Source organism: Amblyomma maculatum, chromosome 7 (genome assembly GCF_055883805.1).
Source record: "Amblyomma maculatum isolate TAMU_Amacu chromosome 7, ASM5588380v1, whole genome shotgun sequence".
NCBI lineage: Eukaryota > Metazoa > Arthropoda > Arachnida > Ixodida > Ixodidae > Amblyomma > Amblyomma maculatum.
Genome location: NC_139350.1, coordinates 107,955,753 through 107,976,945, shown reverse-complemented (window position 1 = coordinate 107,976,945; position 21,193 = coordinate 107,955,753). Strand labels below are relative to the sequence as shown.

The following is a 21,193-nucleotide window of genomic DNA, read 5'->3' as shown; positions in this document are numbered from 1 at the left end:
GATGGCAGCTTAAGATATTGTCTATACTACTTTTAAAAAGATAAATATCATGTAAAAATTTCAATCTGACATTTCTTTGAGTTTTGGAGTCCAGCCATTTGTTGCTTTTGGACATGCTAAATGTTCTGTCAGAATTTTCAAGAATGAAGTGGACTGCCCTGTTTTGAATCTTTTCTAGTTTTTATTCAAGCTATTGTGCATGTCGGTCCCAACAGGAAGATGCATATTCAGTTATTGTTCAGACGTGAGTAAAATACTATAACTATGGCGGCTGTAGGGGGTAGTGTGACGGGCGAGGGTATGCGCGCCTTGCTCGGGAGAGTGTGAAACTGCGATGAAAATTTGAGGAGCCGGTAGAGGCGCTGCAATGCGGCTGGTGTGCAACGAATGGCCACAGACGCCGCGCGGCCGCGCGGCCAGGCCAGCCAGGCGCAGTTGCCTTCGCTTGCTGTTGCGCCCACGTGGGTTGTGTTTCACCCAGTGTCTCTTGTTCTCGCGTTTCTGTGGTGCTGAATTTTTATTTATTACAGTGATGTAGTATTATACGAGAAGAGCTTGTCATGGCTTCGAAAGCACGAACATACTTTGTACTGGGATACAAAAATGAATACAGATCCTGTTCACTGAAGGCTTCCCTTTTTCGAGCACCGATGCAAGCAGCGCGGCGAAAACTATGGGCTCGAAATATAAAGAGAGCCGACAAGGAGCTTACTTCAAATCGTGTAGTATGTGAGCGCCACTTCGAGGAGAAGCTTACAGAGAGGACTTTTCAGCATATGTGATCGGCGGAAGGGTGGTTGAAATTCGACGCGATCAGCCCAACCTGAAAGACAACGCTGCTCCCACCAACGTTACTAGATACTTTTCCAGTTCTCAAACTCCGGCGTGCCGCCTGACGCTTCTTCGTTACGCTACGCGCGGGGGCGCGCGCGACGTAGTTTGCCCAGACAGTGCCTTCAAACGGGCCGTGGCTCGGCGAATAGCAGCATAACGTTGTTTTTGGCATCAACGTGCTACTAGGCGCAGCGAACGTAGCGAACAGCACGTTGTGGTGGGTGCCGGGCTTGTCCTGCAGCAGCGTGCACGTCTGAGAGCGTTTGCTTTTATATGCGCAGTTGTCGCGCAGTGTGTGACAGTGAATCATGTCGCGCTGTTTCGTGCCGGATTGTAATAACGGCTACGGTTCTGTGCAATCTGTTGGAGAGAAGAGAATTTTTTCTCAGGCCGCCCCGCAACACTGGACGCCTGCAGCTATGGGAGCGCGCAGTACCAAGGCGTGACAAAAAGCTTTCGAGCTCGTGTTCAATTTGCGACCTCCATTTCCACGATGCGGATATTTCGAAAGTGTTCAAGCGCAAAATTTGTGGGAATCTGGTGACAATACCACGTGAAAATCGGGCAATAAAAGACGATACCATACCTAGCCTCTTCCCAAATTGTCCGAAGTACCTTTCGAAACCTTTCGAACACGACTGAGCAAAACGCAGTCGAAAAGGGAACGAAGCTGTTTGCCTCGCAAATGACAACGGAGTATGTGTCACATTGTCATCGACGCTAGACGTTATCAGTTACCTATTCGACAAGGGCGCAATTGACATATTGACCGTCAAGCTTAAACACGACCCGTTGGGTAACAGAATGGCTTTGTTTCAGTTTGCCTTTAAAGTTACTGATGCGCACGTTTACTCTATAATGCTTGTTTTCGTTTTCAGCAGCATTTTGGCCTGGCACGTTCACTTGAGGTGATGAATCCCATCCTACTGTCGTGAATTTATCGCAGATATTTCGCCTGCTGAGCTTGTGCACACCTATAAAAACAGCACTGCGTGAAAGTGTTCAAGGGGAATTAAGGGCTGTACTTGTAGGTGTGGAAGAAATATTGAAGACCGCTGAAAAGGCATATCGCTCGAACAGGCTTTGCAACTGCAAGGTAAATTGAGGCTAGGTTGTTAGAAATTACTTCGTTTCCATTGTTCCTTCCTGAACAAACGAGTGATGAACACAGCTACTACAGAGGTTCTGTAGAGGACAGTGTTGTATACTGCTTAGCTCGATATGTAGTATATAAAGTCGGCAAGCGCGCAGATTGCCAGTTTTGGCAGCAGGACGACATAAGTTCAGAAGCTCCAGTAGTAGGTACCGATGCATATTTCACCACATATAGGCGCTTCAAAGAAGGAAGCCTGAGGCAACCCAGCAGGAAGATGCTGCACTTTATAAGAGTTGCAAATGAGCCAATTTCGCTTTCACATGATGAGGAAGGTCTCTGTGGTGACCTATTTTGGAAGGTCCTGGATGACTGTAGTCTAACACGGCTGGTACACGTTCCAACTCTTGTATTTTTTTTTATCGTAACGCGCATTCACTTTTATGCGAGGAATGTGAACCACCACCTAGAAACCGTGCATGTGTGAAAGCCGCCATCATGAGTAAGAAAGCTTGTCTGTGTAAAGGAATGTTGACCAAGTGAAATATGTTTGTGTGTTCTTTGTGCCTCACAATAAATGCGCTTACACCACTCAGAGAAGCAGCTTCCTTTGCTTATTTCTTGTTTTCAGCAATTACTGCACGCAAAGAGCGGCAGTGAAAGTTTGTTCCAGGCAGCTTCGCCGCTTATGCTTTCTCAAGTTCATTCCGCTCAATTATAGCCTCTCCCCAATGTCTAATAGAGCCCTAATGAGTAGCAAACATATGCGCAACGCAATGCATGTCACAATGTTAAGGCAAACTACGCGATTTGCCAGGCAAGCCGTAAGCGCTTCGCGTTGCGCTGCTCGGGGTGTCGGGCTAACTGTGGCCGCCGCGCCATCTGGTGAGAGGAAACGCAAAGGGGCCACGCATCGACGGCCGCCGCGGAGGGAGTTTGAGAACTGGAAAGGATCTAGTAACGTTGGCTCCCACAGTATTTCCGGATGACCCCAAGTATTTTACGGAGAAAGCCCCGTACACAAAGCACCCCCATCAAAACAAAGAAAAGTGCACACGGCAGCCAACACACATATGCCAAGCCAGCACGACGCTGGTGCTTCTATCGCAGCCATTCCAGCTGCACAGGACGACAATTTTGCAAGAAGCAGAGATACAGTATTTTTATGAAAATCTTAACTTGCTGGAACAAGCTTTGCTTGACGACACAGCCTGACACTGTTTGCTTCACTGTTTGTGAGCAGGATGGAGAGGAAATCGCATATGTGCTGCTGCCAAAGCTGATCAAGTTTCGCTTTACACTTTCAACATTCAACATTTCAGCTTTAAACTTTCAGCATTCATTATTTTATACAATTTCTGAGCACTGTACACGTGGAGCAAGTTAGTTGCGAGGCACATTGTAAATATTCTTTGTGATCACGAGGCTGCATTTGTTCACAAAGTCATTAAACAAAGACAAAGCACTGCAAAGAGAGCGCCAGAAGCACCTGAAGCTCAGAAGGGTCAAGTAGGCCAGCCTACTTTTCCATGACATTGCCTGAAATAAAGGTTTACTCTTTGTTCTCTTGATTCTTCAGCTGTGGTGACTTTATTTGTTATACTCCACATTTTTACTTGATTTTGAAATCACGCAAGATGTGGTGCTACCCTGTTGGCAGTGTAAACTGTAAACTGCATGTAGCATTCGAGGACCGTCCAAACTTCTCAAGTCAAAACAAACAATTATGGGGGACACTTCAGCTCCGCCTTTAAGGGTATGACGCGATACTATAGGCTACCACCTCGCATAAAAGCCCCGCTTCAACCAAGCCATATTAACGTGCCTGCTTGGCCGAGGGGGAGCATGAATACAAGTGACCTGACAGGCTGATTCAGATATAACCTCCCTCATAGAAGGAGCGGCCCGAGGTGCCAGCCAAACGTTAATATGAGGCAACCCTACGGCCTACGCTCAGTCAGTGTGCAACCATGTCGACTTCCAGTGCCAGCCATGCTCGGGAATTTTCGCTTACAACGCCAGCCGCCGTTTTTAACATTATAATGTTAAAAAAGTAACTGTACAGTCGTGAGCAAAAGTGGTATACAACACTCAGCCGGTGGCGGAGGTCGAGAAAACTGCATGCCAACTTCGTCTTGCAACTGCTATCTAAGTTCGAGACAATAGTGGCAGTGCCCTATTTTATCCACATGCATGTGTCACTGTCACTGTCCCTTACACTGTTGCTAGATGGCGCTTCGATGCAATTTTCTCGAGCTCTCTCACTGGCTGAGTGTTGTATAGCACTTTTGCTCGCGACTGTACATGCAGAACACACGAACATGATTTAGCTGGCAGAAAACAAAGGGGCTAGGCGACAGCACAAAACCCTGCCCATATCGGCGCGAAATGAGCCGCCGCCAACACACCTGCGTCCTGTAGCGCCATCTGTCATCGTCATCACTACTCTGAGCAGCCCTTCAGCCCCGGCCATCACACTTTCCCCCTACAGCCACCATACTATATAACCGTGCTTTAAGTGTTTGGGTAAATGGCTAAAATCACTTCTTGAAATACTTGGCACCAGCAGCTTTCTTCACAATGTAATCAGCATGCTTTTGCCACTGCAGGCCAGTAGTAAGCTGAACGCCCATACTTAAAATTTCTCAATTTGGCCAAGGCCACTTGGTCGATATTACAGTGAAAGCTAGTTAATTTCAACAATTTGAATTAAACTACTCAGTCCAGCCTAGAACTAAGTAGCTTTAGCTGCGACACTGTCAGGTCAGAGAAACTGCAGCTTACTGTCATCGATAAGTCCGAGTAACCAAAGTGTTTTTGATCAGCGGGACATTAGCTCGTCTTATACAGAGGGAAGTGAAAGGTGTGGATAACTGGTCTTTTTCTGTGAGTTCCTGACAAACCAGAACCATGGTGTGCGTCACTCTTGAGGTAGCATTTCAGAGGAGACTGAAATGCTGCTATGTGCACAAATAGAGGAGACTATTCGTGCAGCAGCCCATCCGGCCAAACAGTGGAGTGGGTGGCCAGCATGAAAGGAAGTGCACCAACATGTGTGCACGCATAACTTCAAACATAAGATCATAAATCGCAAACTGAGAGGATATGCATGGAAGTGCACCAGCGAACAGGCACAGAGAGTTCCAGAAGTAGACTTTTAGCTTGGAATAAAGGAAGGGTGTGCAATGGCACACTTACATATTTCATTCTCAGCTGGTCTAATGTTTATTTATTTTCTTTTTTTTTTGCATGTAGCTATGCCTTTGGAGCACACTTGGTGTAATTAAGTTGCCTGTTGGGCACGAGCTGGAGCAGCAGCGCTTCCATCACTGCAATTCTGACACTTGAGGCTTGCAGTGACCTTGCTGTAATGGCAGTCCAGAGCCCATTAAGAGAAAAGTGCGTACCTGCAGTGTTTCTACCCAGTCAGCCACGGAGATGGGTTTAAAGGGTGGCCGATCGCTGTCACAAGGATCAGCAGCCACTTCCAGGGCTGCTGCGCAGTCAGCGATGTCCAAATCTGGAATTGCAGATGGCATATGCCCTCCGTTCTGCGCCACTGCTGTGGCCACTCTGCAGAAGACAACAGGGCGGCGGCTTAGCAACTGCTGTGCTGCCGAGGCACACTTTGCTCCTATCTGCTCATATCCTCACAAGTCCAATAAGCTTAACCACTTGCCATTTAACAAATCACATGAGATAACAAATAACAATCACAAATCGCATGCCAACTCAGATTTCCATGCGTCTGAGCATGTAGCAGCTCCCGAGAGGTATTTTGGCATGGGCAGTTTCAGTTTCTGTGTACCTCACTTTTTGTTTTTTCGGCATGGGGTAACGTTGTAGACAATTATTTGAAGCGCGGAGGTCTCAAATGCAAACAAAATGGCATCGCATCTCATCAGGACATACCAAGAATTCAGCGGTAATGTAGGCATACCTTCAATTTCAGCCTGGTCATGAGTAGCGTCATTGGCTCACTATTTGTTCTCCCTGTTTTATCTCTATTAGATGGGGTATCGACAACAGAGAAAGCTTTGGTATGTGTGGTGGCTTATCCGTGAAAAACCTAAGTGCAAAGCTCTTTCAATCACATCGAGTTGGCTTTGACCACCTATCTTTCAGAGAAGAGCTCTTTGAGCCAATTACCTTATGGCAACTGAGACAAACCAGTTATGTATTATGATAAACCAGCTCGCACTCTGCCACATTTCACAAAATGTGCCGACGATAAAGCAAAAAAAAAAAAAATCATGAACACAAGAGCTGTAAGTTGTGCAAAAGAAGACCAAGCTGCAAACATGTTTTTTTTTTTTTTTGCAAATCAGCAATGTTACAATAATGGCACACATTTTCAAAATGTCCTCCACCACATAATATACTATTATTTACTCAGTGGCTTGGTTTTACTGCAATTTGTTGGTGTGGTTAGAAAGATTGGGCATGTCTGTCAGATTTGCAACCACCACCATGGGAACAGGGTGGTGGCCACTGGTTCCAGACAAACAAGAAAAAAAAAAATGAAGAACTTGCTGTGTGCCAAATTTTGCGGCATGTCTTGTATATTCTGAATTATTCTATTAGCTTTTTATATTCATGCCTTTTTGAACTGTTTTTTTTTTTTCAGCAAGTCTACAGATATTTTTTCCTTCATGTCATGTATAACATAATAGTTTGAACTAAATTAGGGTGACACAAACTCCATGTAAAGGGTATGTGATAAGATAGCATTAATGGTTTGCTTCAGCTACCTGTGGTTGCCTTTCCATATCACTTTGCCAACACCAACACTGGCTTCTTTATTTTCCATTATTTGTTAATTTACTACAAGACACAAAAGGCCTGCCTTTAACCAAGTTGAACAAATGTGTTTTGTTGATGGCCTGGGGACAGCGTGTACAATTTGCAAGGCCAAGAGTTTCAGTGAGTGAAGAGTTTCATTGTCAACTCCGATTTTCTTTTCTGCACTATTAATTTACTTACATTCTTACATGCTACAATGGCATCCGAATCATGTTGTGTGGGGTTGTAATAGCGGGATAAATACGTTTTCCCCGCTTAATCGCGGCTGACTGTCACAACCGCCGACCCCACCCAGTGATCGCGTGCGCTACCGAGCGCACACCGACCACTGCGGGCCGTGCTCTTGGGAACAAAGGAACAACACGTGCTGACAACGAACAGGCATTTATTGCTGCAATAACAACAACGCCAGCTAGCAATAAAACACACTAATGAATACAGGTCGTCTGACTCACCAGCAAGGCAACGGGCGAACGTTTGCCCACGCTAGGGCAGGGAATAAACTTCGAGGCCAGACAAGATGGGCAAGCGGGATAAGTCCCGTGAGGCTCAGGCTTCGCCTCGCTGGTGACTGCGGAGTGCTGCGACATCCGCTCGCGTCCACGTCCCGATGCCGAAGAGAGAGGAGTTGGCTTTGTCCGCGTGCGCGCTGACGAGCTCAGGGGTGGCGCTTGTGCTGCCGCGACGCTGGTGCCATCTCTCGATAGATATAATGTTAATCACCAATGTTGGCGCCATTCCGCGATAGCTAGAGTAACTACCGCGGGGGAAAGCCGACTTTAAAGGGGACGATGGGAGATCGTTCCCCACAGTTGCAATCATATAATCACAATTCTTCTGATACTTTAATCAATTTCAACGCCATGCGTCGTCGTGGCCCTCTCAACCAATCTGGATTTTCTTGCCAGAGTGGTGATGGACTACACTGGATTTTCTGCTGCTGAACGGCAATCTTAACATTGTTGCACTAAAAAACATCATGTATATGCTTGAAAAACGGCTATATTCCAGTATACTATGTTACAGCAGAATCATGTAAAACACTTCATTTATTAAAATGCTTTTTTCCAAGGTACCTCAGGGTTGCCTGTTTTTTCTACAGTCCCAAAAGAATTAATGTGCAGCTTACATCACCGCCTATACTATATTTTTAACACAATCCACAAAATGCTTGTCAATGCAGCATCAAACTAGATTGGAAGCACATAGAAAAGGTTTGTGTTCCCACTGTTTCTGCAAAAAACCACAGATTTAAGCACATTTCAAAGAATTAAGTGTTAGCGGGCACATTTTTTTTTTTAAATCCTAAGTTACTGTTATGGTCCCCAGCACGAACGACAGCATGATAGAAGAATGACTAAATAACCTTATTTGCATGAGCATAAACGAGGGGCAGTTTCAGAATGTAAGAGAATCTTATAAGAAGTACAGTAAAACCTCGTTAATTCGAACTCGGTTAATTCGAACTTACGGTTAATTCGAACTGACGCTCGGGTCCCGGCATGGCCCTATGTATTTCAATAGGAGAAAACGCCCGATAATTCGAACAGGCCAGTATCCACAACGGTTAATTCGAACTAGGAGCCCGTGGCTCACACAGCTCCTCGCAGACAGAAGTCGGCCCATACCGTGTACAATGCGCAGAAAGATTACTAAAGATGCAAAAAACAAAATCTTTCAAATCTGACCACGCGCGCAAGACGAGGTGCGCACTCGACAGTCACAGCGAGCATTCCGGTGCATGCCGTAGCAGGTTTTCGCTGCCGGGTGCCGCCAGGCTCCATCACATCAACGGTCCGGCGCAAGCCGTTGCAGGTTTTGGCTGCACCGCGGTTGCTGGGTGCGCTTTTGACAAGCCTTTTTTCTTTTTGTCCTGCGGTCACGTTGTGTGCACAATGCAGTTGTCGGTGTCGTGCATTTGTTCGTGCCACGGTGGTCCAAGTTTTACCATTTTCGTTGCCTCACCGCTTTGCCAGCGACGACTCATCGATTGTGACAGCCATGGCAAACCGCGGTAAATACACGGCAAAGGAACTCAAGACGAAAATGGAGATTTTGAGTGAGGTGGAACGTGGTTTCCTATCCAAGATGGATATAGCCAAAAAGTACGACATCAAGAAGAGCACGCTGTCAACGTATCTCAGGAACAAGGAATCGATCAGTGCTGCCTTTCGTAAAGACGCTATGGAGCCCTCTCGCAAAAGGCTACGGACGTCGGCCCATCCCGAAGTGGAGAGTGCCGTAATGGCATGGATAAAAGAAGTTTGCAGCCGGAACATTCTGTTAAGCGGGCCCATAATTGCTGCGAAGGCTGCAGTCTTTGCCAGCCAAATGGGCATCAGCGAGTTCGGCGCGTCGGAAGGCTGGCTGTCGCGTTTCAAGGCGCGTCATGGGCTGACATTTAGAAACGTTTGTGGGGAGTCAGCTGAAGTCGACAAGGAAACGTGTGAACAGTGGGTCTCCAGTGAACTGAAGGAACTCCTTGCTGATTATGCGCTCAGCGATGTATTTAATGCTGACGAGACGGCGCTGTACTTCAAAATGCTCCCCAACAAGACAGTCACTTACAAAGGCGACACTTGTGCTGGCGGAAAGAGAAGCAAAGAAAGAATCACCGTCATGATGTGCGCAAATGCGACGGGTACGGAACGGTGCCGCTTGCTGGTGATCGGCAAGGCAGAGAAGCCTCGCTGTTTTAAAGGCATCAAGACGCTTCTTGTTGATTACACCGCAAACAAAAAGTCGTGGATGACACAGGAAATTTTCACCGACTGGCTGCGCAAGCTAGACAGGAAATTCGCTGCACAGAACAGGAATGTTCTCATGTTCGTGGACAACTGTACAGCTCATTGTGACGTGAGTGGACTGACAGAAATCCGCTTGGCATTTTTGCCTAAAAGCACGACTTCTGTGCTCCAGCCTATGGATCTTGGAGTTATTCAGAACTTAAAAACGCTATACAGGCGCCACCTCCTAGAGAGACTTCTTTGTTTGGACAGTGGCAAGTCGTACGACATCGATTTGCTTGGAGCTGTCCACATGCTGGCATCATCGTGGAATACCGTCAAGCCGGAAACTATCAAAAATTTTTCCGCAAGTGTGGCTTCGGTGACGCCCCAGAAGCATGCAGCGCGGAGGTAGCGGAGGCTTCATCTGATGATGACTCCGTCGTGCTCGACCGTGGCTACGCGGCTTTGTCGGAGGGTGTCACCTTCTCGTTGACGTTGACAACGGTGTGGAGACGTCTGGGCCCTTGAGTGATGAGGATATAATCGTGGCTGCATGTGCTCCACAGGGCTCACGGGTGGCGAACACGGCTGAAAGCGATGAAGAGTCCGATGAAGGCGACGATCCGGTGCCACCCCTAGTGCATGTGAAGTAGCGTCGGCGCTCGATCTCGCTGCACGATACTGCTTTGCCGATGAGAATTCGGATCCTGCGCTGGAACTCTTGGGCAAGCTGCAGTCGATGCTTGTGGAGTAGCGGCACAAGAAACGCAAGCAAACGCATATTACCGATTATTTTTCCGTGTAAATAAACATGTTTTGAAGCTCGCTACTCACACTAATGCATTCCAGTTCTTGTTTGCGGCGCATGACTGACCGATTAGTCCCGTTCATTCGCCGTTGCGGCTCGATTGCAGAAATTATCGGAATCACCCTCCGTAAACGTGCAGTAGCGCCTAGCCCTCTTTACTCATGGTAATGAGTCAACATGTGGGCTCGGCCAGCACGGTGGGCCACGATGGCGCTCATTCCAGTGCCCGACTGTTAATTCGAACTCCGCTTAATTTGAACAATTTTCTCGGCCCCTTCAAGTTTGAATTAACGAGCTTTTACTGTATTACGATGAATTATAATATGACAAATGTCAACTGTTTAGGCCATTCATAGACAAGGCCCTCCACCCACAAAAAAATTCAGATCAAAGCAGTAGATACATTGACATTATTTAAAAGACAATGGTTCAAATGCTGATGCCAAAACAGACCACTTGCGGAACTCTGTAAGTCAGTTTCTTTGCAAGGCATTCCAACCAAAAGGTTTCGTTCCCAGATGCCACTCTCGCATTATTTGAAAAAGTGAGCAGAGGGAAGTTTGCCATTCTAAGTAAACTCAGGAATGTCTCCAGCTGACTCAAGATGACTCAGGAAGAGGTGTCGAAAAGGTACAATGGCTGAATACCACCCCTTTACGTGTAAAAAAAGGGATGAAGGAGGTGGGGGTTGTCCAAAGCCTTTCTCCGCGAGGGTGACTGGGTTGAGCTCATTCGTCGCACTCCATCCCTGCGAGGTGTTGGTGACTTGCAATTGTGAATGCGCCGTAAAGAGGTGCATGCTTCTTTACATTTCAACAAAGACTACGAGTGCTGTCTGGTAACGAGAACTTTTCATTGGAAAATGGCCTCTGTCGAGAAGCCGACTTGCAGAGCTCCGCAGGTGGTCCATTTAGCGAAGCCAAACTTCTGATACTTTACGCAGCCTCCCAAGTAGCAGCAGCTGACGTCACCAACGTGCCATCATTCCTGTCCTCTGAACTACCCAGTTCTGAACCTCTTATACTGCTATCACACGGGCATGGCTGAACTCCCTTTAACTCTCTTCAACCAAGGCAGTCTTTATCTCAATAGAGATATGTGCCGTGTCACATGGCACTCCTTTAGGAAAGGAAGTTCCTAGCTTAAGGAGTTTCGATCATCTCCCTCCGGCAGGTAAAGGGAGTACTCTGGTTCCCCGTGAGCTTCAATGCAAGTTAAAAAAAACACACACATGCATTAACTTTGGTTTATAACTAATTTTATTACTGTAACACAACGAAAAGCATGGAAAAAAGTAAACGGGCAGATATCCTAGATATCCTAGAATTTCGCAAGCACATTGTGGCCAGCAGAATGGACAAACAGACTATGCTAGTAAAGGCAACAGCGCATTCCTTTCACATGAATGAAGAATACATTTATAATTTAAATTTAATTCAAACTGTTGAAAAGAAAGCAGGTAAAATTATTTTACATCTTTTAACTTGATTATTATATTATATGCATACGCAAAATGAACAGCGCCTAATGGGACCCTGACGGCGTCTGAGAATCTCGTTCTTAGCCGTGTGACACTGCGACAACTCCATTGTGGCTGAACTCCCTCCGTGGTCCTTTATGGAAAAAAAGTTCGAGGGAGTTGGGACTTGCCAGTGTGACAAAAGTATTAGCCTTCCTTTACTTTCTCCACCCTACCCTAGGCCCACACTGCATTCTTTCCGTATCTGCAGTCAACTTCTTCGCACTTGCATACCATGCGCTTTGTTTAAAGGTTGGCGAACAGCTGGCTCCCCATCATGGCTCTCATACCTGGTGGTGAAGATATAGTTTTGTGCCCTAGAAAGCTTGGGGAGAAAAAAGAATTCACACTGTATTCTTTAAAAACTCATTAATTCGAACTTCGTGGGACCAGAAAAAAATGTCTGAAATATTCAATGGCCTCGAAAATGACTGCTCGCATTATGGTCAATTTAACTGGCGACAAATCAGGCAATGGTGGCCTACCTTTTAGACGAGAACAGCGTGCCAACGGCTATTTTTTTGTGTTCTCGTCAATGCTTTGTTGCATGCACACTGTCGGGAGAGTTAAAACAGAACTGCTTGAAAATGGCAAGGTACCAATTAAGATCTACTACCCCCTACTACAGACGACTGCACCCTTTACCACTGCATAGCGGCCTGAAAAACCCAAACTAGGCTCCAAAAGAGCCTGCACTTAAGAGAAGCTTGGCACTTGGTCCAATTTAGTGCAGATGATGATGTTGCGCACACTTCCGAGGTACTACCTCTCAAATATCATCCTGAGCATTTTTGCAAGCCACTGCCATTTTTTTTCTTCTACTGCTGTTACTGTTTACTGCTGTTTTTCTCCGAACCCTCAGCTCCTTGGTGGTAGTTAGCTTGAACAATCTATGGTCACATTGAATCGTAAGACTGCTTTCTTTTTTTCATGAGGTCTCCACCCTCCTGTTACATTCGCCGTCACATAATTCACGTGTAAATTTTGTAATTACTGGAAGCTGAGACATTAAGGTTCTGCTGAAAATCACTGCTGCTAAAAGCAGTAGAATGAAGTGGCAAAATGTAGATAATGATGTACATCAGTTTCAGAGCACGTCTTCCATTATATTCATAATCAAGGTAAATGGACAATAAAAATGCAAACAGCATCTAGCAGCTCTACTCCGCTATTGCAATTTCTTCTCGCTATGGTTGTACCTGGGTAGTTTTCCATGATGTAACAATGGACAACTCCAGTGTGTTTCTGATACCACCTAGGTACAAGTGCAACAATAAGAAAAAAACAGAACAGCAGAGCGCAAAGGCACCATGCTGTTCTGTGACTGGATTGACTTATCGTTGCTTCCCCTTAGTTGGGTCACACCAAGCACTGCTAAGAAGTTAGTGCAGCCAAATCACATCACAAAGCTGGCAGCTAAAAAGTTGTCAGTCACATGGCTCTGCCAGTAGGTGTATCTTTCTTGCATTATGCTCTTGACGTGCCTGGAGACAAAGCTGCACAAACCTCGAATATCAGCGACTGTTTCTAAAAAAAATCTGACCAGAGAGTGGCTACTGGCAATGACCCCACTATAGGAAAAAGAGCACCTCACCGTTTTGCTTTCAACTGCTTGATGATAACAGACACACGAAGCTGCAGGTAAGGGTTTCGCTGGACCACTCCCAAGTTGTGCTGCATGCGTTCCAAGCCCAGCGTGTATGCACTGCGGCGACCCGCCACTGCCATCAGAAGGGCTCGCATTTGAAACTGCACGGGGCACACAGAAAAAAAAAAGAAACAGCTCAGTGCCTCATCCATTTACTCATCACAGTGAGCATCTAGTTTTGTCACTCCCACACACCCACTTGGGCTGCCTAATGCTTGGTGGAAAAGGCAATCCGACAACGTCTGTACTGTACGCACGGCCGCAAGGAGCAGCACCAGCACTGCAAAGGCTTTTTTCTATAGGGACACTTAACATCGATGCATATTGTCATGTGGCAGTTACAAGGCCATAGGCAAAAGAGAGAAGACAGGCATAATAGCACTGGAATCAACTCTTTATCGGGCTGACTTGCACCGTAAAAGAAATAAGTAACTCGGCGGCGGTGATAACAGGAAACCTGCTCGCTGGCCGTTGAACTGAGAATGCCCATTGCATTGGTCAGTGCTCAATTTAAAGTAGGTGAAGAACCATCTAGATAACTTGCCAAAGGAACCTGGAAACGCCTTGAACAATACGGAAACAGTTGTGCTTCATTGCGATTACTGGGGAAAAATCTCAGCGCATCTCGTGCTACAAAGAAAGTGATAAAGCCGCATCTCGCGACAACGAGCGTGGACAAAGTCGTTCCATTCATTACAACCACAGTGATAAGGCCGCATGCTGGCAGCTATTGAAAACAACACCAAATAAAGCTTCCGATATCATGTTCGCATGTTTTCAACAATGTTTTTTAAGCTGCAGGCACATGCCTTTATAGCCCTGCACTCCGAATTCCGTCTTCAAGAGTGCTGGAGAGCAACAACTTTTCTTTGCAGTGTATAAACCCACGAATGCAGCAATGTGCAAAGTACTTCTTCCTAGTGAGTGCATTTTGCTACAGTGCAGGCGCGCCGATGGAGCACTTTTCTTTCTTCCACCGTGGACCTGAGTGCGACGGTCAGCATCCTTTGATATCGGCACCAATGACCGGGCATGGATTAAGCAGGAAGCTATGGCTTAAAGCTGGCACACATAAACCAAGCATAACTGAAATATGGACTGATATAGTACAACCCCCGCCTGGTAGACAACAGCCAAAGTTAGGCAGTGACATAATGCTAACGTAATAGCCTGCGAATTCAATTTCACACCAAGGCCTCTGCACACTTCCTTAACATGTAATACCCTCGTTTGGAGGGCCTTTAGGGGAAACTTGAATAAATAAACAAATGGGACACTAGCCCTGTCTCCCTAGAATATAACATCACTCATATATTCCTGTTCATGCAATTTTCCAGTCCATATGCTCAAAATAGTGAGCAATAAAAATGTTTCAAATAGTTACTGTTTTTCAACCATTTAATGTGCTTCCAGGTAACATGATTTTCAAATCAATCCCTTATAATTACGGCAAACTCTGCCGCATAGAGGTAGTTGCGGTCAAACACAATGGTGGAGTCAGGTGCCAGAGTGGCTTTTCTGCAGTGCATATGTGTGATGAGGCAGAGCACTCAAAAACGGCAACAGTGACAACAAAGCAACCCTGGTTTTTCCTAATGCCAGACTTAGCGTGCAACAAACTTTTCTTTCTTGCACTGAAAACCACACAAATATGGACAGAAGTCTACAGGCACCAGAAATGCTAGAGATGATGTGAAAGCAGGTAATTGCCAGCCTTTTATAAGAAGCAAAAGTATTAATACTAAATGCCTTTGTACTTCTGAGCCTCATTTCTCAGAATAATATGTAGTTCTTTTGGATCACACACTTTCCAGGACACTAATAAGCTTTTTCTCCACAATTTTTAGGAAACATATTAGCCAGGTTAAACTGTATTTAGAATTGCAAAATTATGCTAAAATGACAGAACAGTTCAAACTATTGCCTGTTTATGCTGAATACTTAGTCATGGAATGCACAAGGTGCTGTGACTAATGGCAGAACACACCTAGTTTTTCTGCACTGTTATTTCCTTTGTTCATGTCCTACATCTTTCGTGCTGCAAGCAGGGCACTATTCACACCTCCGCTGCTCCTCCAAGCCACGTGTTTTCAAACTTTTTTGACCTAAGCCTAAGGAACCCCAACAGCCATCAATATCTGCCAAGGAACCCTCACCAGTCATAACTGGTCAATCTTTTTTTTCATGCTTTTAACACTCCCTTTGTAGACCGAGGCAACAAGCGATATTATTAAAAATAAGAGCATCACAATCGGGCAATGCTGCTTGTACATGGACACTCTATATATATTTTTTTACCTTTTTGTTCTTTTGTGAGCATTAGTTTGCTTTCTTACTTTAGACAATCAGTTTTTCTTTTCTTTTTTTTTTTAAGGCAAGGACACAAGCTACAGTCACAAAACCAACATTCCATCTCCTCTGTGTGCTAAAGTAATGCCACCTAGACTGCCGTAGGCTCAACTGGTTGGGCAATCATGTGACTGCTCGCCTAGCTTTCGTTGGCTATCTTCCGTGCCCTGCTCTGATGGCCGTGCGGAGTAGGTGTATTCCTCTACTTCGGCAGATACTGGTATAATGAGAAGTAAATGGGCTCACCGGAGGCAAAACTGTGTCCATCGAAATGCCCAATGAGACTTCTGTTTGGCTTCACTCAGCTAACTCGGCCTTTGTGCAAGTATCCAGCACGTGTTACCTTGCACACACAGTTGCACCAGCATTATATACTATATGGATATGACAGCAGGGCAACTTGGCAAGTGCACAGGTTAGCCACCGTCGCTCCCACCAAGACACAAAAAAGCTGCATCCTTGCTGCTGCACAACATCTTACCACGCTGCCATGGACTGAGCTTTGGACGGCACGAAACAGAGGAACGAGCTAGGATGGAAGAGTGCTCTAAAGTGAGCTGTAAAAAATCCGATACTGCCCCTTGTCCGCATGCGTCGGTCACATCAAGTGGCACAGGGGGACTCACAGAACCCACAAAAGCAGGCTACGAAGCCCTTCAGTTATACGGAACCAAGTTTGAGAACACTGCTCCAAGCTATACAGTGAAACCTCGTTATAATGAACAGTTAAAAAATCGGAAAATAGTTTGCTCTATCCATAATTCGTAATATAAAATTTCGTAGAAAATCCATGCAAGAGCAGCAAAATTCAATTAGAGAAGGCACAGCAACTCGGAGGGTGCCTTCTTGGGTCACGTCCATTTACGAGCAAAAAACTGCGTTACCGCAGCCTGCTTTTTTGTGTTGATCGCGTTCTATATCATGCCCTGTTCCACAGTTTGCAAACGCTCAACAAGGGCAAACCCACTGCTCTCAATAGCACTGTATTGGCGGCGCAGTAAATCCAATGCAGCAAGCGCTTCTTGTGAAGTCGTAATGTTCTCATCGTTTGCACGGTCAGCCTGAGCTTCGTCTGCGGGATGTTCAGAAACTTCCACAGCGATTTCGGCGTCTGTCAGTACAACTGTGGTCACCGCGATGTCGTCGCCGCCTACAAAGTCCTCTACAGTCATTGTTGCGGGCATGTCACCTCATCGAGCTCGCGGAGCTCTGCTTCTGCTTCGTCCCCATCTTCACTTGATGCGCGGGCCTCTGCTGGAACAAAAGCTGCGTGCCAAAAGCAGTTGGCAATCGTGTCGCCTTTCACGCTGTCCCATGCCACTTTAATGCTCCCAGCAAGTCGATCTTTAAGTCCTGCTTCATAAGAAGCTTCACGAGAAGAGTGTCAATCAGTCTCCTCTTGTAAACTGCCTTTATCTTGAGCTTGGTCTTTAACGTCAGTTCTGCTCTTTTTTTCACGTTCACCACCATCACAGCACTACGCACACCCGCGCACCACACTCGACACGACGACCGACGCAGCCTCCGCCGAACGCTACGACGGCCACGCCGCTGCGAACACTAAAACCAAAAAACGCGAATAGCACAAAAACCAAAAGAGCAAGTTGTTTCCTTCCTCCATGCAAAAAGGCAAAAAACAACATTCGATCGTGCCGCTGCCACCGCTGCTAAAGCGGCGCTGTCGGCGATTGTGAGATGCAAACGATTTCTTATGGCCTCCGAGATCACCTCTGTGCGCACAAACAGGCGCGCGGGGGTAATCTCGGAGGCTATAGATTTCTTCGGCTGTCAACTCCCAATGCCGTCGTGGGATCTGTGGCGCTGTCAGCGTCTGCGAGGTAATCCTGAACGTTTGCTGCGCTGCATAACACACATGTAGTGCAACGAAGCCTGCCTCCTGCTATTAAAGTGAGGTAGTGGTCGGCGTCGCGAAGTTCGTAATATCCGTTTTATGCCGAACCGCATTCGCTAGGGGAAGTTAAAAATACGTGTGTTTGACAAAAATATTTCGGAAGAGTTCGCTACATTCAATAATTCGTTATATGCGTGTTCGTTACATCGAGGTTTGACTGTACTTGCACTTGTCTATACTATAAGCTATACTTGTGCACTTGTCGAGACTGGCAGCCCAGAGATGATGATTATTTTCACCTCGGCAAGAACGAATCCTCCAACAAAGATCCCACTGGCATTGGGGTTGCATTCTTTGGTGCATTCAAACAAAAACAATAATGTGTTAAAAACCACAAGTCTTCGACATTTCCGGAGCCCTCGACTACCCCGTTCCTCGTAGCTGATGTCACTTTGGCACATTACACACTATAAACCAAACAAAACCATCCAATTTTTTTTTCCTTAGTAAAAACTGACTGTTTAGCTTGTTGCAGCTAATAAATATGTTTATTCGGCAGCAAAATACACACTTACTGCTAAGAAAATCACTCAGAAATCCAAAATCATCTTCCCGTCCCTTGATTTAAACTTTCAACATTAAAAGTGAAAGGGCTTCATGATCATTGCTTGAAAGTGAATGAATGCTGGTGCAGCCTAGACCAAGAGGCCCACTTACAGAAAGCTCTCTTGATGTTATTAGGGTAGGGACACACTAGCAGGAAGACGCGCGCAGCATGCCGCAAAACCTGCCGCGGCGGCGGGTAGATCTGTCGCGCGACGAATGCGTTGAGGAGCATTTTCGGCGGCTTGCCGCGTGCCGCGAATCGGATGAGCCAATGAGAGACGTCCGGCTCAGCGACGTGTGGGTCAGTGTCGCCATCTAGTGACTACTACTGAAGTTAACTTCCCGTGGCTGAGGCGACGAGACCACGATTATAACCACGATCAAGCGCTCGGTGCCATCGACGACGAAGCGAGCATTCATTCTCATTTTGTGCCTCCGCGTTGAAAACTGAGCCTCAGTGAGAGAATATAATGGAACACTTTCTTGAGACTGCCCCTTTTACGCGAAAATCAACCGATGAGCGATCATCGGCAAAGAATCCGATCTCGCAGGCGAGTTGTTTTCATACTTGAGTGCCCGCTGAACATTCACGTCGGGCAAGATGTGAACAGGAGTGTAAACTTGTTTAAGAGTACTCGAGCGGTGTGCTGCGGAGCAAACCCGGTCATCGCGGCACATGACGAGGGACAGCGAGAAACTGGAATGCGGGCTGCTGGACGAAAAAGAGTCGCGGCTCTGCTCGCGCAGTCTGACACAAGGAGAGCTCAGCGCTGTCACACGACCTCCGTGGCGACCGCCGCGTGAAACCGATGTGGCCTTTCTGCCACGCAGGCGGCCTGCCGCTGGCGGCACACCGCGCGCGTTCTCCTGCCAGTGTGTCCGTACCCTTACAGTTACTAACAAACTAATATCTGCATTTCATTTTGGTTCTTTCTAGCACTCTTTTTACTGAAAGTAGCCTTTGTCACTAAAACTTGGTAATCTAACCATATACTAAAGAAGTTTCAACGAAGTGCCTTCATGGTTCACATTCATAAAATGAGAGAATTTTCACATTTCCATGTGCTGCACACGTACAATGTGTAAGCACTATTTCTGTTACAAAGACCAGTCTGAAAGATAAATGCTAGCTTAATATTTCCGCTAATTTGACCTACATAAATCTGTTTATCTAGGGCAGAGAATCACAGCGATGAACATGAGCAGTAACAATCCAATGAAAATTTCAAACAGGAAACAGCACACTCTTCATTGATGCAAAAATTGCCTCAATTCTTTTGTGCTTCCCAGTACCACTTGTTGCTCGTGAGCATTATGAGACTGCAACAGAATGAAATGGCTATAATGCCACGTCTCTTAACCAAGCGTTTCCAAGCTGTGACACACATACTCATGAGAGCCACACTGAGCAAAGCAATAATAAAATATCAGGCAAAAAAGACAACAAAATGTCACTTCGCTGGCTCAACAGTCTGCCATACCTTGATGGCATTCAGTACAATCTCCACTGCTGCGTCATCGACTTTGTCTATTCCGTGGTCCCATGCAATGACGAACATGCGCCCTTGAACCAGCGTGGCGTCCGGGAGGCAATGTTCGAGGAGGCAGAAGTTGATGGTATGTTCAGCCTTAGGTTCACGCACTGTTGGCACATGCCGTGCAGGCGCTGCAGGCACAAACCGCTTCTGCAATGAGACATGACATCTCTCGCAACACAAGCGCTGAAAACACAGCAAGCATGTGACTCCTGCCCACTCTCTTTGCTTCACTGATGCCCCTCTTCATACTATATTCTGAACAGAACCTTCCTTTTCACCCGCAATGAGTGGCACTTTGTCCCCGTACTGTTCCGCATCATCAGCATACTACACACACATGAGAGTTGAAAGAAGAATCCCACGCCTACAGCTGCTCTATTGCCTCACATAGTCCTTCACAACTTGTAGGCACCTTTCTACTATCCACGTGAGCTCTCTGTTTTCCCCTCCAGGTGTCACCTTCTTTTACTCACAGCAACCAAAAAAAAAAAAAAAAAATTGCCACCAGAAGTACGTCCAAAATTATGAATTTTGTCAAGGTACAGAACAGTTCAAGAGAGTTAGCAGGAAGAGATGCACATGAGGTAAAAGTTACAGCCAATATATAAAGTCATTTGTGTTCTAGCTCAAGACGTGGTCCTCATACCAGAGACCATCATCACAACAGACAAGCAAACCAGGTGTCTACACACAGACACTCACACATGGATGAGGCTTGGCAGGCAACATGAACTGAAGGACGGTCCTTTTTAGAACAAGAAGTCCTTAAGTTCTTTCCAACTAGCCCTCATAAAAGCATAGTGTTTCAAACATTTAATGGTTCTTTACATTCCTGCTTTTGATTTCCTGACATAGTGCCACATAATCCTGCAGTCAAATGATTCTCCTATAACAGGAATAATGAATGATTATTATAAATTATAACAAAATGACTTTCAGCAAAAAAAACAATTCTCGCTTTTCCAAACAATGGTTATTAAAAAAACTGCAAAGTTTTTGGCTGCACAATTACGGTGGCCTAATAATGAACAAATCAAAATGTACTACCATGCAGTTAATACACAAAACCTGCTAGCTTGTGGGCATAAATGGGTAGTATAAGCATATAGCATGATGACAGATACTACCATGCTTCACATCGGGTAACAAATATTTGCCCTCTAGCAGCTAGCATCACTGATTAGGCCTTAACAGTAGTGAGTCCAGTGTGATGTCCACGTTAGCTTCTGCACTAGATAGCAATTCATAGTTATGTAATCTGTGCTCAGATATTTTTAAAAAGTAACAGCCAGAATCATTAACCTGACCTTTACAGAGCATGCCAAACTGGCTTCAAAGTTCAGAAAGAACCTACAAAACTGGTCCTGAACTCAAGCTCTGTTTGCTTGAGACAACTCCTTCGAATTCCCCTAGG

General features: G+C 45.9%; 1 protein-coding gene across 2 annotated transcripts in view; it reads right to left on the bottom strand.

Moving 5' to 3' along the window:
• Positions 1-21,193, bottom strand: part of LOC146184300 (transcriptional adapter 1-like) — a 49,765-nt gene that overhangs the window by 1,321 nt on the left and 27,251 nt on the right. For both annotated transcript variants that reach the window (XM_084609364.1, XM_084609363.1), the window contains exons 6-8: positions 19,723-19,926; positions 13,381-13,535; positions 5,335-5,500 (exon numbers count right to left, since the gene is read on the bottom strand). In XM_084609364.1, the coding sequence (XP_084465490.1) occupies positions 5,335-5,500; positions 13,381-13,535; positions 19,723-19,926 (525 nt within the window). The remainder of the gene's footprint in view (positions 1-5,334; positions 5,501-13,380; positions 13,536-19,722; positions 19,927-21,193) is intronic.